Below are 15,479 nucleotides of genomic sequence, written 5' to 3'. Positions count from 1 at the left end.
AACAGAGAAACCGAATGAAACGTGAGGAGTTTCGTTGAACGTTGCTGTAACCAACCAACCACACTTTCATCGCCTTTGGACATTCGTGTTCGTGTTGCCTCCAAGCGTTGCACGTGATGTTTCACACGTGTTACGCCGTAGATTTTCAACAAATGGAACGACGAGTTAAATAAAATATAAATTACCTGTTTAGTTAGCCGATAGAGGATCATCGGCGTATTTAGGTGTGTATTGTGGTAATAACGGTGGAGGTTACGTTAACCCTCGGAAGGCGAATGGTTTTAGACCAGGGGTCGGCAAACTTTTTTTCTGGAGGGCCAGATACTAAATACACCTATCCCCCGATTTACATGGTACTTTATTTACACGATTTCACTTTTACACGGTTTTCAAAATAACGGCTTTTCAGAAATATAAACTGTTAAAAATAAAAGTTTATGCTGCGCACATATTTGTACAGTCATGTTTTAGTACCGTTCGTTTGTTAACACTGGCATTAAACCAAAAAATGAACGGAATTTCCCCCTTTTTTGCACACAAAAAGCATTCATATTGTAACGTAAAGTTTGCTGCCGCCGCGGATCTTTCATTGGCGACCGGCTATTTTCGCCTTCGTCGATCGCTCGCTCGAAACTAAACCCTGACCCTGAATATTTTTTCTTTTTCATTTTTATTTTATTTTCATTTTACATTTAAAATAATGAATTTAATTCAATCACTGACTAAATTATGCGCATTTTCTTTTTTCCCCGATTTACACGGTTTTTCATACAAAAAGCCATGATTTCGATTTGCACGGTATTCTGAGGAACCGATCATCCGTGGAAATCGGGGGACAGGTGTACCTTTTGGCTTTGTGGGCCAAGAGAGAAAATTGAGATTATTACGTATGTGGGGCGGTCTAGCGTAGCGGTAGCGAGACAAAAGCTACCGAAAGACGACGGCTCTGCGTCTGTCGTGAGCGCGAGCGTGTGCGAATCGTGTGAGAGCGGTGTTTCGATGAGGCGCGAGGTGAGGTGAGGCTGTTTTCTTCGCGATCCCGACTAATTGCAGCTTTTTCAACAATTTTTTACACGTCATCTAGTAAACTAGTCTTTCTAACTTCTCAAAAAACCTCAAGTCGTTTGGCCCAATTTTAAAAAAGTTATTCCATCTTATAGGGCGTATGAATGCTTTTTTCGGCCACTGTAGGTAGTTAACTACAGATGAAAATTTTTTCACAACGTTATACTACGTAGCATGGTATTCGTTAAAACAGTTGGAACACATTTCTGGTGATTTTGGACAATTGGGACAATATGTTGATCTTTTCCTGGCGTTCGAGAATTTGTCTCTTCTTCTGGTAACATAGAACGCAAGTTCCAGCTAATCGCTCTGTTTACGTTCTTGCGCTCCGACTATCGGATTTGGGAGAAATTCGACCGATTCACGCTGAGCGACGAGCGTGATAAACCGTGGCCCGCTAGGAAATTCTCAGAAATGAAGAAAATTTCATTTATACTCAATGGTGAAATTGAAACGAACGTTGAAAATAAAATTGTGACGTTTGTAGTACAATTTCGGAACCTTTGATTTCTCTTTTAGTTAAATATTAGAATTTGAATATTTTGAATTTAAGTGTCTGAATTGTAAATAATTCAGCGTTTGTTTGGAATATTCAGAATTTATAAAGAAAATACTCTTTAATAATTCTTACTTTGTACCTATTTGTCCAGAGTTGGCTATTCTTTTATATTTACTCATCGTTGCAGAGTGGCTCATAAACGAAGACGTAAAATGCTCGCTCGGTGAACATTTTCTAAGTGTAGTTTGTGAACAGTGGTCACTTTCATTCTACAGCCTGGCCTTTTAATTTATTATCTCGCCAGACCGAAAAATCACTTCCGCATTTGCGTAATATGAATGTAACGCCACGTTCCGTGTATGTTACGCCGCGACATGTGGTAATTCTTACGTGACGCTTCTATCTTATCGACTGTTCAGTCGACAATAAAAAGATCCGACCCTTCGATCTAAATCGAAGATCGAACACAAAATAATCTCCCTTCGGTATACTCATGACATAACAACTAACTATTGACCCTCTAATCGAATATAATCTTGAACCGTATCGCTGCTTAACAGTGATAATGACATAACTCGAAAAATGTAGGCAAAGTTGGAAATGGGACCCGATTGCAATACGGGGCTTCAGTGCGTGCGTCACCAATAAGTGACGATCGGCGGCGAACTGCCGGTCTCTTAGTGAGAGACTAAAATGAAAACTTTGTGTTTCGATCAAGAAACTGGTCCTTCGAAGCCTTAGACCATTAGTCAGCACACACTTGCAAAAACCGGCAAAGCTTGAACGATCGAAAGATCAATCGCAAGCCCTAACAATTGACGTTTTTTTGAATTATGCCACTATGAATGTCAACCAGCGATACGTAAAGCTGTTACGCTAAAATTCAGAAATAAGCGTGTTTTCCCTTTCATACGTCAAATATTTTTAAGGGGTCTTCCTGTTGTGACGGCTGAGAGAAACTTAATTTTTCGGAAATTTAAAACGAAGCAAGTGCTACACGTATCCTTTTGCAAATTTGTGTGTTTATTCTATCGTCTTTTAAGAACACGAAAATATTTTTTATAAGTGAAACTATCCGTTTGTTGTAAAATAGGAGCACCGTGAAGAGAGCGTCTTGGAAAATATCCTTCCCGATGGCTGACACGATATCAGACGTTGTACTTATCCAAAATACAGAATGCAAACGTATTCTTAATCTGTATACGTGTGGCTATCGTCTGAACCAGAATAATAAAAAAATATTGAGAAATGGCAAGGTTTCAGAGAAATTGCTTTCGATTTTAGCAAAAAGAACGATGGTTTTTTGACCGCAAAGACTTGCACAATTCTAGTTCAAACGATAAAGCAACATGTACTGAATATACCTGACAAATTTCGAGTGGATCGGACTTCTGGTCTTTTCGCAATCATGTCAGCCAGTTTCAAAAATGCTGTTTCGAGAAAAACGCGTTCAAAGTTTTAATTACAGTTTAAGACTATATAAAACCGCTTCCTTCGAAGGCATATACCTCTGCCAATTTTCAGAATTAAGCTTTAAAACTTCCTGGACGTATTTTCGAGATGTTAAACTATAAGAAAATGCAAAAAAAAGAAATGGATTTTTCTAATCCGTCACAGTAGGAAGACCCCTTAAGTGAAGTGTCTTTTAAATAATAATAATCTTCTAAATAATAACAATAATAGTTCTCCAGGCCGTGAATGTCCTAAATCTTTGAAGTGTCGTTTTGTAATAGTAACACTTTCTACATGCTTCATATCAGTGTATTACATAAACAAACGTAGTCAAAACAGAAAAAATAACGAAGAAAAAATTTGTCAACCAAAAATGACTCTTCCTTGGGCTGACCTTAAACCTTTCAATACCTTAGGTGTTCTAGGATTAAATAATTCCTACGAAACAACACACTCTGTTAAGAACGATCCTCGACAACCCTCTGCATCCGGCAAATCTCCCATCTAACCCCTCTAAACTCACCCCAATCCTCTTCGTCAGCCCCTCTATCGTTCCCTTCGCAAACCACATCCTCCCTGCAAGCTACTTCTTATCCCTTCGTGTTCCCTTAGTCCCTCTGTTTACCGAATCTTGTCTTCGGGCGTGTCTTCGAGCGTCAACAAACACCCTCGAACCCTCGCGAAACAATCCACCCAGTAAGTTTCACGCGAGAGAAACCGGTAGGAGTGTCCTAGCCACCCTAAATCATCCACCCTGATCCTGTCGTCTGCTTGATAACGAACAATCTCTCCCTTATTCATGGTATCCTGGTAATTCCCGATGGGATCGATAGCTTACGTGACACTGGCCTGGTCAATCTGATTGAATCCCCTTCACCAATGGCCTCGAAAGGGGCTGGGAAAGATGGTCGGATTGATTGGAAATGGGAAAAGGTTCTCATCGAAGAGGGAGTTCCAGTGAAATGGAGGGATGATGCACGGCGATGGCTGCAGAATCTTCCTGTTTCAACGTGGAGAGGTTGGAAGTGTGGATATTGTGCTTAGACCTTGCATGATTTTTTTGGGGATATTTTCAGTTTTACAGCTCTGAGGAGAGATTCAGTCAATTTTTGAGTGTTTGAAGAAAACTGTTTTGATAGTTTTTAGGGTGTAACGTCAAACGTATTGTTGATATTTTGAGTTTCATAGGTTAAGAAGAATTTGAGTCAATTTTTGAGTGTTTGAAGAAAATTGTTTTGGTAATTTTTAGGGTGTAATATCAAACGTGTTGTTGATATTTTGAGTTTCGTAGTTTGAGAAGAAATTGAATCAATTTTTGAGTGTTTGAAGAAAATTGTTTTGGCAATTTTTAGAGTGTAACGGTTTGAAGAAAACTGTTTTGATAATTTTTAGGGTGTAATATCAAACGTGTTGTTGATATTTTGAGTTTCGTAGGTTGAGAAGAAATTGAGTCAATTTTTGAGTGTTTGAAGAAAATTGTTTTGGCAATTTTTAGGGTGTAACGTCAAACGTGTTGTTGATATTTTGAGTTTTGTAGTTTGAGAAGAAATTGAGTCAATTTTTGAGTGTTTGAAGAAAATTGTTTTAGTGATTTTTATGGTACAACGTCAAACGTGTTGTTGATATTTTGAGTTTCATAGGTTGAGAAGAAATTGAGTCAATTTTTGAGTGTTTGAAGAAAATTGGATCGATGGTTTTTGAGATATGATGTTAAATGTATTGTTTATACTTGGAGGATGGTATTGCTTATTTAGTTTTTTAACATTTCTCGTATAAGCCACTGAAAATTATTATTTTCGCGGTCCATAAGATATACAGATATTTTGAGTTTCGTAGGTTGAGAAGAAATTGAGTCAATTTTTGAGTGTTTGAAGAAAATTGTTTTGGCAATTTTTAGGGTGTAACGTCAAACGTGTTGTTGATATTTTGAGTTTCGTAGTTTGAGAAGAAATTCAATCAATTTTTGAGTGTTTGAAGAAAATTGGATCGATGGTTTTTGAGATATGATGTTAAATGTATTGTTTATACTTGGAGGATGGTATTGCTTATTTAGTTTTTTAACATTTCTCGTATAAGCCACTGAAAATTATTATTTTCGCGGTCCATAAGATATACATATAGTCCAGAGAAAGTTCGTGAATTGGTTTAATTTATTATCGAATGTAACGCAGGGTGAGAATTTTTGTGTTAGAGATTCTGCGAGAGGGAGAAATAGCTAATAGTTACAGAAATTTTAATTATTACTGCAAAGTCTTTAATAATTATTAAAATTTTCAATTATTGTTCTCGTAAGAAGATTATTTTTCTTCTTGACATTTCCTCACTTTTTGACTGACTTAGGGATGAGTTATCATTTCGAAGAAAAATATTAGAATGACACTGTTATTAAAATCGAAGCTTAGTATTGTTGCTATTTTCACTGGCTTCGTTTTCCATAAACTGTGCTGTTTAATGAAAGGTTGTGAATTCGTTGAATTTATTATTGAAAGTATAGTAGGCTGAAAATTTGTCTCCATTGTCTTCTTTGTATAAATAAACAGCTATGGTGGTACGAGAAAATTTTTATACCTAATTCAAATAATTTCACAGGATGAATAAGGTAGAAGAAACATTTTTTTGCTGCAAAAAATGGCGAGAAATGAAAGAAGGTTTCACATTTGATTAAAAATTTTAGAATCCAAAGCCATTTTGAGGCCACCTTATTACGCATGTTTTAATGCACCTCGATGTTTGCTACAACATACAGTAGAAACAAATATATAACCGGTTCGAAACCATTTAAATCATGCATAAAAATGTTCTCGTACCATTGTAGCTATTTAGAGAAAATTTCTATTTAACTTCATCATGTACACATTTGTTTATTACTCCTATTATTCTCGTAGCTGTTTAATTTCATTCATGTATACATTTGTTTATTATTCCTATTATTCTCGAATCTAGCACTCACAATCTCTCCGTTCGGCGTTCTGTAAATATTCTATCGTATTTTCGTTAAATTTCGTTGTACTTGTTTATAACAGTTATTCGCGGAACAAAATGGCCGCGAGTCACGCATTTTCGGCCGTTCTTCTCTTGCTTGAACTGTTACCCTGATCATTTCTGATTCGATCGGCTATCTTCGTACGTCTCCGTTCGTTCCACACTGCTGGTGGGGCTAATTTTATTCGACTCGATTGATCGTCCCGCTAACACGCGTCAAAATAAGTGAAATGAGACAACCGTGATGTCAGACGCGCGATCGCGCGAGTTCAACGCTGAATATTCCAGTAGAAACGATTCTCGCCGCGGTGATTTCGTAAACGATATCGATTAAAACGAAAGTTTTGCACGATAATTTTCATTTATTTTTGTAACTTTGTCGTTATAGGCGAGATTGGAAAATTCGTTCACGTGATTCTTCGATTGTAATTATTAATTATTGTGATATCAATTGTGTCGGCAAATTTTTAATGATACTTTATTGATAAATTGTATGATAATTGTAATTTTAACACGTTGACTGCCGCGCGCATTTTACATGGTTTGCTAATGGCGCCAACGTGAATTTTTTATTATGCGACGCCGGTCACCGGTGACCCCACGGCGCTGCAGCCAAGTCGAGTGCGGGTCACCGGTGACCCCCATGGCAGTCAATGTGTTAACGAATCTTTTTTGAGACTGTGTTATTGGTTACACACGTAGATGCTTTCAAGTGTTGAAATTTATAGTTATCGATTGATTATTATTATTAAACATCCGGAGCTCATAAATTTTCTAAATAAGCCCGAATAATTGTGACAGTGATGAAATAATAGATTGTAGAAATTGAATACACTCGTAGAAAGGAGAAAAGAATAATTGAATAGGAAAATTATTGTTAAAACAATGTGTCGCGTAGTTTTTAACAATATTTGTAATATAATTAAGTTTCTGATTTTCGAGATTTATAATTGGATATTTATTATGATACTTTGTTAATGAATTATAATAATAGTAGATTACTCAAATGTTAACGAATTATTTTGTTCAGGACTGTGGTATTAATATGATATAACGTATTGTTGCGAGCACCGTGTATATACTCGTAGCCTACTGGTGTTCGCTCCGGAATTGGTAAAAAACGGTCGGACCTTACCGACCGAGGAATATTGATTCAACAGTCTCTGTTCTTAACCGAGATTGACTGAGGTACTTGTACGATTGTCGATAAGTGTTAAGAGGTGTTTGTGTTCAAGTTATTAAGGAGTTTAGTTATATAGATAGTTATTAAATATGCCGAACGAAGGGGAAGCACAGAAGGCAGGTTGCAATGTTTCTCTAAAGAAACTACTCCCATATACAATATGTGTTAATTTTCTTAACCCTTTCGCAACTAGCGCCGGTTATATCCGGTATCCACTAAATGCTTCACACTGGCTAACGCCGGTTATATCCGGCATCCACTACATGCTTCACACTGGCAAGCGCCGATTATAGCCGGCATCCACTAAATGCTTCACACTGGCTAGCGTCGGTTATATCCGGCATCCACTACATGCTTCACACTGGCAAGCGCCGATTATAGCCGGCATCCACTAAATGCTTCACACTGGCTAGCGTCGGTTATATCCGGCATCCACTACATGCTTCACACTGGCAAGCGCCGATTATAGCCGGCATCCACTAAATGCTTCACACTGGCTAGCGTCGGTTATATCCGGCATCCACTACATGCTTCACACTGGCAAGCGCCGATTATAGCCGGCATCCACTAAATGCTTCACACTGGCTAGCGTCGGTTATATCCGGCATCCACTACATGCTTCACACTGGCAAGCGCCGATTATAGCCGGCATCCACTAAATGCTTCACACTGGCTAGCGTCGGTTATATCCGGCATCCACTACATGCTTCACACTGGCAAGCGCCGATTATAGCCGGCATCCACTAAGCGCGTCGCATTGGCTGGCGCCTCGACAACTCAAAGCGAAGATTTATTTTAAAATACAGAACAAGGCCTCAGCAACATTCCCTTTATTCAATATACCCTTAAGTCCTCTGCTGTTCCAACGAAATCCTCTAAGATTTTACACGGACATACTGGGCGGTCCAAAAACGCGAGACACTCATGGTGTGCACTAATGGCACAACGACCTGTCCGCTAGTGGCTGGTACTGATGCTTAGTTCCGCCGTCGCGAAAGGGTTAAGGGGGTATTCTGTTTTTGAACTTTCAAAAAATCAATTTCTTTTTTCGCATTTCCTTAAAGTATATGTGTGCGAAAGGATTTGTTTGCATTCGTGAAATTAATTTAGTTCCGTTTAGTACCGTGACGAAATGGATAGACGAATCTTTAAACGCGTTTTTCTCGAAACCTGATTTTTCCAAACGGTTCACGCGATATCTCGAGTTCTAGTTTATCGATCGACTTGAAATTTGTAGAGAATCTTCGGGATACATCTTGCTATCGCGTGAACCAAAATTTTTAACATCCGTCGCTTCTTTCTTATTCTTTTAATACGTTGAAGACGGCAAAATATGAGAAAATGCTGTCATTTTGTGAATAATCAGTATTTTTATTTTATTTTCGTTCAGATCATAGCCAGATTTATACCGATTAAGATTCTTCCTCATTTTTTAATTTTAAATCAGCAGAAGGCCAGGAATCACGTAAACAGTGAACACACCTTTTGTAAAGCACACTCTATAAAACAAACTATATCTCCTGTAATTTTGATTGTTTTTACTTCAAAAAAATATATTACGTATTTGAAATACCCATAAATGTATGTGCAAAACTCTACCGCAAAAAGTTGAACGGTTCTTTTGAAAAAAAATCCTAAAGATTGCTTAAAAGATCGCATTCAAAACCAGAATACCCCCTTAAGCGTTCTCTTAAGCAACCTGCGTATTCACGTGAAAGAAAGTATGAATATAGTAGATAATCAACTCACCGGTGATTCTTCCAAGATTGTACTGATACTTCTGTCTGAGTGTGTAACCAACGTAGCCACATGTGTGTGCACCAAGGCTGTGTCCTATGCAGTGAATCTTCGCTGGATCTATTCCTCCAACCTTAATTAACTGATAAGTTAAACGAGCTGTCATCGCGCCAACTAATCTTGTATTTGCCACAGCCTGAGTGTACGGTGGACCTGCTCCACCGATCCAATTCACGATCACCACGTTACAATCTTCTCTTATCAACAATTCCTGCTTTGTTCTCTGTAAAAAGACATTTTTTTAAATGAAAAATATGGAATGAAGTTTGTTCATACGAAACTTGTTTTTCGAGAAAATTCAAGCTGTGAAAGGATCTTCTCCTTCACAATTCTCAGAATAAACTCTATCTTTTTAATCTCGCTCCATGAATAACCGAGTTGTTTACAAAATCATTTATTTGTTAAAGTATTCTTCTACATTTTCAACTTATTTTTTTTTTATAAATACTTCTCTTAACTGTTGTGTAATACCATATTTCTTTTTTATATTATTCATAAGTATCAATTTTTCTTGCACTCGAAATAACAAATTTTCACAATTTCAGTGTTAATAAAGTTGGCAAAAAATGATACGGCGCGAGGTACATACAGTGTGCGACAAAGAAAAGGAAAAAATCACGTACCAAGACCCACGAGTTATCACCATTGTCGAGGAATCCGTGGATAATGAGATAAAGTTGACTCTTCTTCCTGAACGGTGCTTCGTGAATAGTTTCAAACTTGTCGATTTTCAACTCTGACGGTTTCCGCGTCAGGACGTCGCGATTGAAGAAAATGTAGCGAGGATTTATGCTGTCTGGACGATCTGGAAACGTGGACACTGGTCTGTTCTCTCCGGACCACGGTGAACCGATGTAGAAACAACCATAAGGATCGAAGCATCGCCACATGTACCATTCTGTGAAACGAACGAAGAATGGAAAAGGAGAAAATCACGAAACGTATAATGTTTCAACGAAAAGAGAAATGATCGTTTTAACGGAAAAAGTACGAGTGGACGTTTGATTAAAAAACACTGGAGTAAGTAAGTAAGTAAAATGTCGAATCGATGGAAACATTAAGAATTTTATAGACGAAGAAGGAAGTAATTTTATAAATTTGAAATTCTCGATGAAACGCAAACCAGAGAAAAAAGGAAACAGTAAAATCAATTCCTTAACCCTAGATCGGTCTTCGGGTCTCTTTTGACCCACCGCCTTTTTATATTCTTAGTCATGTTTGCTGTTATCAAGTTTACGTTCCTTGACATTATTTTAAACGTTTATTGTCCAGGTGCATATGTCGCGTTGGAAAGAAAAATTATTACACATACACTACCGGCCAAATGTTTGGAATCAGTGTGCATTACAAGTTATACAAAAATTTCCAGAATAAAGTTAGCAATTTGAAGAATATTTTAACCAATACTTCCTCGCTCAAATCAATCGAAATAAGGTAAAATACTATCGATCTCCGCAACATCGATTTCAAATCTATAAAAAATTAGCAGCGGATTCAATTTTACCGTAAATCAGCAGGTGATTCGAAACTTTTGGCCGGTAGTGTAAGGTCTTAGGTCCTTTTTCACCCAAAAGTCTTAAGTGTACGTGTGTAGGTGTAGGTGTAAGTGTTAAGTGTGTAGGAGAATTCTCAGTCCGTAGACAGTGCTCTTACCATCAAGTAGAAAAGCGAACCTTCCTTGTGTCTAATAAAAGTTTATAGTTTAAAATAAGGATTATTAATTATTTAACAACCAATAACTCCCATAATCCAATAAGAATGTCATCGAAGAATGCGTATGCCAAAAGTGGTTTGCGAGATTTCGTTCCGGGGATTTTTCACTTTACGATTCACCACTCTCTGGTCAACCACAAGAGATTGCCAACGAACAAAGAAAAAATAATCCTCGGTACACGACACGGGAAGTGGCATAGGAGCTCCAAGTATCAAAAGCAACCGTAAAACCACACGAACTTTCTGGCCAACCCAATATCATTTCATTATTAACTAAACTTACCAATTTCGTGATTAATATTTAATCAGGATTACTTGAATTTTAATCAGTTCCATAAATCACTTTCGTCACTTATCCATAAATCAAATTTAACCTATATAGTGTTTGCCGCCCTAAAGAGGACTTTGGGGTTCCTCAGACTTCTGTCTTATACCTCCGTTCAGCAGAAAATCTACACAACTAGCTAGTCACCGCCAGGAGACGGGCGATGGAAAAATTCAGCCACGCCGCTGAGCGTTTTCAGCGTATGAGCCCTTTCGTTACGTTGTCAGTCAAACCGAGCAAATACCCCGACTGCCACCGCATCTACGGGGAACCACGGGAAGGCGGACTCACCAGTACACGCAAGTACTGCGCTCTGACCCTGTTACAGGCGAAGGATCGTGAGGGAAGGTAATGGTTAGGATGGACGAGGAGATGTTGGTGACAAAGGAGAGGAAAGGTGTTGTCGTTTTGGCACTCCTAAAGAGTAGCCTGCACACCCTCACGATTGCGCTCACCGGGCTGCTAAAGCTCAGGGTGGTGGGGTTGCTAATTCCAGCGGGAAATGGCATCCGCCCCTTGCCATGCCGCGTGCCAAGCAGTCCGGTACCCCGTTCCGCAAGAAGGCCTTACACCTTACTTTGGAACTTCGCCCAGGATTGGCCGCAGCGTAGTGCGTTCGAAGCTCAGGATACCGGAGGTTTGCTAGACCCCGGGTGTTCGAAAACACCACCCTGCGGCCAATCAAATTTAACCTGTAGCGGCCCATGCAGCGCGCACGGCGCCACATTGTAAACACCATCGAGACTGCGAGACGCACGCAACGGACGTGTCTTTCGCCGTTGTCGATGTCGCGGCGGGCCGATAAAGGATGGCTGTCCTGGGAGACACTTGAGATCCGTTCCGAGGGCAGCCAGGATCCCGACCGACGACGCGAAGGGATTCAACCGCCGAATGTCGCACGAGCGACATCAGACGTCTCGTCTGGGTTTTCGGAAATAAAAGATTTCAAGCGCGAGCACGAGTATAGTCGGGGCCACGATATAGCGAGGTCGTAAAATCGGTTAGGCGTCAAAGTAAACATGTTTTAGCTGCCGGGACCCCGAAATTGACAGAAATACGAGCAGATAAGTACTTGAAACCATGGTCAGGACCGTACAAAGAATTCTTGTATCCAGCGAAAGTCAAACTGATTCTAATATATTTACTGAAAACTGCATGCAGCTAGGAGAAATTAGGGTTTCTCCCTCTGGGGGAAGCCGCTTTTGGAAGTACGGTTACAAGTAAAGGTCTTATTGAGGTCTTTAACATCTTCATTTACCTGCTCGTGTTATATACAGATAGAAAATGCAAAAGGATTGTGTAGCTTTAATATTAACATATTTTCCATTTGTAAATGAAATACCATTTTCTACTTGAAGTACCAAATCATATTCGTTTATTGTTGGAACCCTCAAACAGACTGCAACACACGGCCTTGAGTGCCGCAACATCAATCGATGCCGATTCGCGAGAGTTTAATTTACGACCTCGCTATATCGTGGCCCCAACTATACGTCTATTCTCCCGTCACCCACAAACCCATTTCACCAATTTAATCGATCGTTAAATTTCATCAATCGGGAATATAAAAAATGAAATTTGGTCAATTTGATCGCGAATAATTAATTGAAAATTTAGATTTCCTCAATGGAGCAATTGCTGAATGTCGTTCGAATTCGAATCGTCAGCATTTTCCATCTCGCGTTAATCCATAAATAAAGAAATTCCTTGCTTCCAACTTACTTCACTTCTACCTATGCATATGTAAGAGTAGTAGATCGATAATTGGTATCGGAAATTAGAAACATGGCCGTGATTATTCCAAACGCTTGTATCTGTCGGCTGCTGTGGCGTAGTATCGCGTAGTGTCGGCTTTAGTATCATTGTTTACAATAGACCGACGTTGTAACAAACGAATTTATTTGCTCGCCAGGGGTTATCTCGCGTTTAACATTTTATCTCTGCACGATGCACTCTATCAGTTCCTCGAAGGCTCCGCGACTGTTTTGTCTTCGAACTGGATTAACGATTAGGGTACCGATCATGGTTGCACGCACGTGACTACCGCGATTCAACGCACGTTCCTCCATTCGTTCCATAATAATTGCAGAAAAAGCAGAAATTATGGAACATGTTCGAGCAAACGTGGAGCTTTCTAACGTTAGAAAGTCAAAGGCTGTTGTTAAAATTAGAAGCAAGCAGAGATATAACGTACAATTGAGAATCGTTAATATGTCCATAGATCGTTTTCTTTTATTAGCCGTTCACGTCTCGTATGAGTAATTGTATCGCGTTCTGGATGTCTATTGACGTAAAAGCTCGAGAGAAATCTCGTGCCGGGGCATATTAATGCGAGAGATGATAATTCACGAGGAATACATATCTGCTCTTCGCGAGAATAACGTTTATCATTCGCTACGTTATAAAGTGTCACTTCCCTTTTTTTCTCTTCAACGAAAACTCGACACACTTCGAGCATGTTTTCGCAAAGCGAACTCGAGTGTTAAATGCTCGATATTTATTTCGGGCGGAGTTTGGTCGTAGAAATTGCGAGCCACTGAATTTGGTAGAATTTGTTTCTTCCGAATGTAAGTCGAGAAAATTCGGGAAATTGGAGAAAATTCATTAGGTTTCAATGGGTTAAGTTAAACTGTGTGTGTGTGTAAAAATTTTAACCTACTAACTTCAGTGGAGTTCTTTTTCTTTTTCAATATCGACTTCCGAACGACAGTCGAGAAAATTAAGAAACACGAAGAAAAATTTCTCAGGTTTCAAAGAGTGAAATATCAACATTTCAAATTACTAAACTCAGTGGAATTCTTTTTCTTTCGGGGAAAGTCGAGAAAATTTAGAAAGAAAAATTGCTCAGGTTCCAAAGGGTTAAATTAAGCTGCGTATGAAAATTTTAAATTGCTAAACTCAGTGAAATTCTTTTCTTTCTTTTTTTTCAGATATTGACTTGCAAATGAAAGTCGAGGAAAAATTGCTCGGAATTCGGACTTAAGTAATTTTGTAAAACTCACTCGGTGAAGTTTTATTTATTTTTGAGATACTGACTTCCAAATGAAAGTCAAAGAAAACTTGCTCAAAATTTCAAAGATTAAGTAATTATAAAAAAATTGTAAGTAACTAAACTTAGTGAAATTCTTTTTCTGAGATGTTGACTTCCGAAAGAAAATCAAGGAAATGAGGAAAATCGAAGTAAAGTTGCTCTAAACTTAGCGAAATCACTTTTCAAATGGTTTCAAACAATTAAATACCAAAGCTTCGCTGAAGGAAACAAAAATTCCAATTTACTTACGATCCTCGAAATCAAACTGATTCTCCTCTTCCTCCGGCGACAACGTGGTCGTCGACACGTTGCTCTTCTCTACGCTATTGTTCAAAGCCTGAGAGCCCGTTCTCTCAGGTAACGTCGCCATCATGTTCGCGGTGAACGCGAGAATCAGCATCGTCTCGTTAATGAACATTTTGTACAATCCTCTCGATTACTCGAAATTACTCGACGAATAAAGCACAACGTGAACGATCAGTTTGCACGCTTTGTCGCATCTTCAGTGAACATCTTCAAAGAAAATCTCCTCCTCTTCTGTCTTCATGATTCTTCTTTCTTCAGATTTCAATGGAATTAATACGAACAGCGTAAAACAGTTCACTTGAAAATCCTCTCGAATTGTCGGCGAAGAAAGGTATTTATCAAAACTTGTCCCTAAGAGGAGCACACAAGAAGAATTTATCGTTGTTCAAGCAGTACACGAATTTTCACAAAATTGATAAAAAAAAAGAGTAGAAAGAAACACAGGAAGTTTTTGTGAAAAATCACATTAAAACGATGTTTCTTCGGTCTTGAAAGCCTCAATCCCGACGTCTAGACAACAGAAAGCGGTGATATTGGGGAAAAATCGATTGACGTAAATGGCGATAGCTCGGTGACGGATCGTTCGTTGCAAAATAAAAGCTGTCTGGCGGAGTATTTAACAGAGACGACCTTGATCTTCTTGAGAAAACTTGCTCGAAACGAGTTCAACGACGTCACAGGCTGTTTTTTCCCACGATTTTCCATGCTATTTTTCTTCCAGCGTCGAGTTGCGACGAATTCGCGATGACATCTTCTGAAATACGTTCGACATTCGTTATTTATAGAGAAGAGTGGGCAAAAATTGATTTTTAATAGAAATATTGTAATTACGACATGATCGATTGAAATGATTATCGCAACCTTTCAACGATGTTGCTAAATTAATTTCTAAAGAATGATTTTTTACGTACTTTTACTTTCAATAGATTTACGAGCAAGTGGAATAATTGTTCATGATTGTTCCACGCTAAGTGAAGAAAAGGCCTGTTGTTATTTGACAGTAAAGAAAGTAACGTCTTTGCTACTTGCACGATTCGATACTATCTATTGAAAACCAATTTTTTCAAATTAATTGGAATTTTTAACGCCTAAATGGAACCAGGAAAGCACTCTTTGAATTCGAATT

The 15,479-nt window shown here is 38.6% G+C and overlaps 1 protein-coding gene across 1 annotated transcript in view; it reads right to left on the bottom strand.

The window, feature by feature from the left end:
• LOC108573285 (pancreatic lipase-related protein 2-like) overlaps nt 1-14,667 on the bottom strand; it is a 20,259-nt gene extending 5,592 nt beyond the window's left edge. Inside the window, exons 1-4 of the mRNA XM_017935682.1 lie at nt 14,297-14,667; nt 9,602-9,876; nt 8,927-9,201; nt 3,387-3,405 (exon numbers count right to left, since the gene is read on the bottom strand). Coding sequence (XP_017791171.1) covers nt 3,387-3,405; nt 8,927-9,201; nt 9,602-9,876; nt 14,297-14,465 — 738 coding nt within the window. The 5' untranslated portion in view covers nt 14,466-14,667. The remainder of the gene's footprint in view (nt 1-3,386; nt 3,406-8,926; nt 9,202-9,601; nt 9,877-14,296) is intronic.
• Nucleotides 14,668-15,479: the final 812 nt, after the last annotated feature.

This window comes from Habropoda laboriosa, unplaced genomic scaffold (assembly GCF_001263275.1).
Source record: "Habropoda laboriosa isolate 0110345459 unplaced genomic scaffold, ASM126327v1 scaffold134, whole genome shotgun sequence".
NCBI classification, from domain to species: domain Eukaryota; kingdom Metazoa; phylum Arthropoda; class Insecta; order Hymenoptera; family Apidae; genus Habropoda; species Habropoda laboriosa.
Note: the sequence above shows the minus strand (reverse complement) of the source record. Positions and strands in the feature narration are given on the sequence as shown.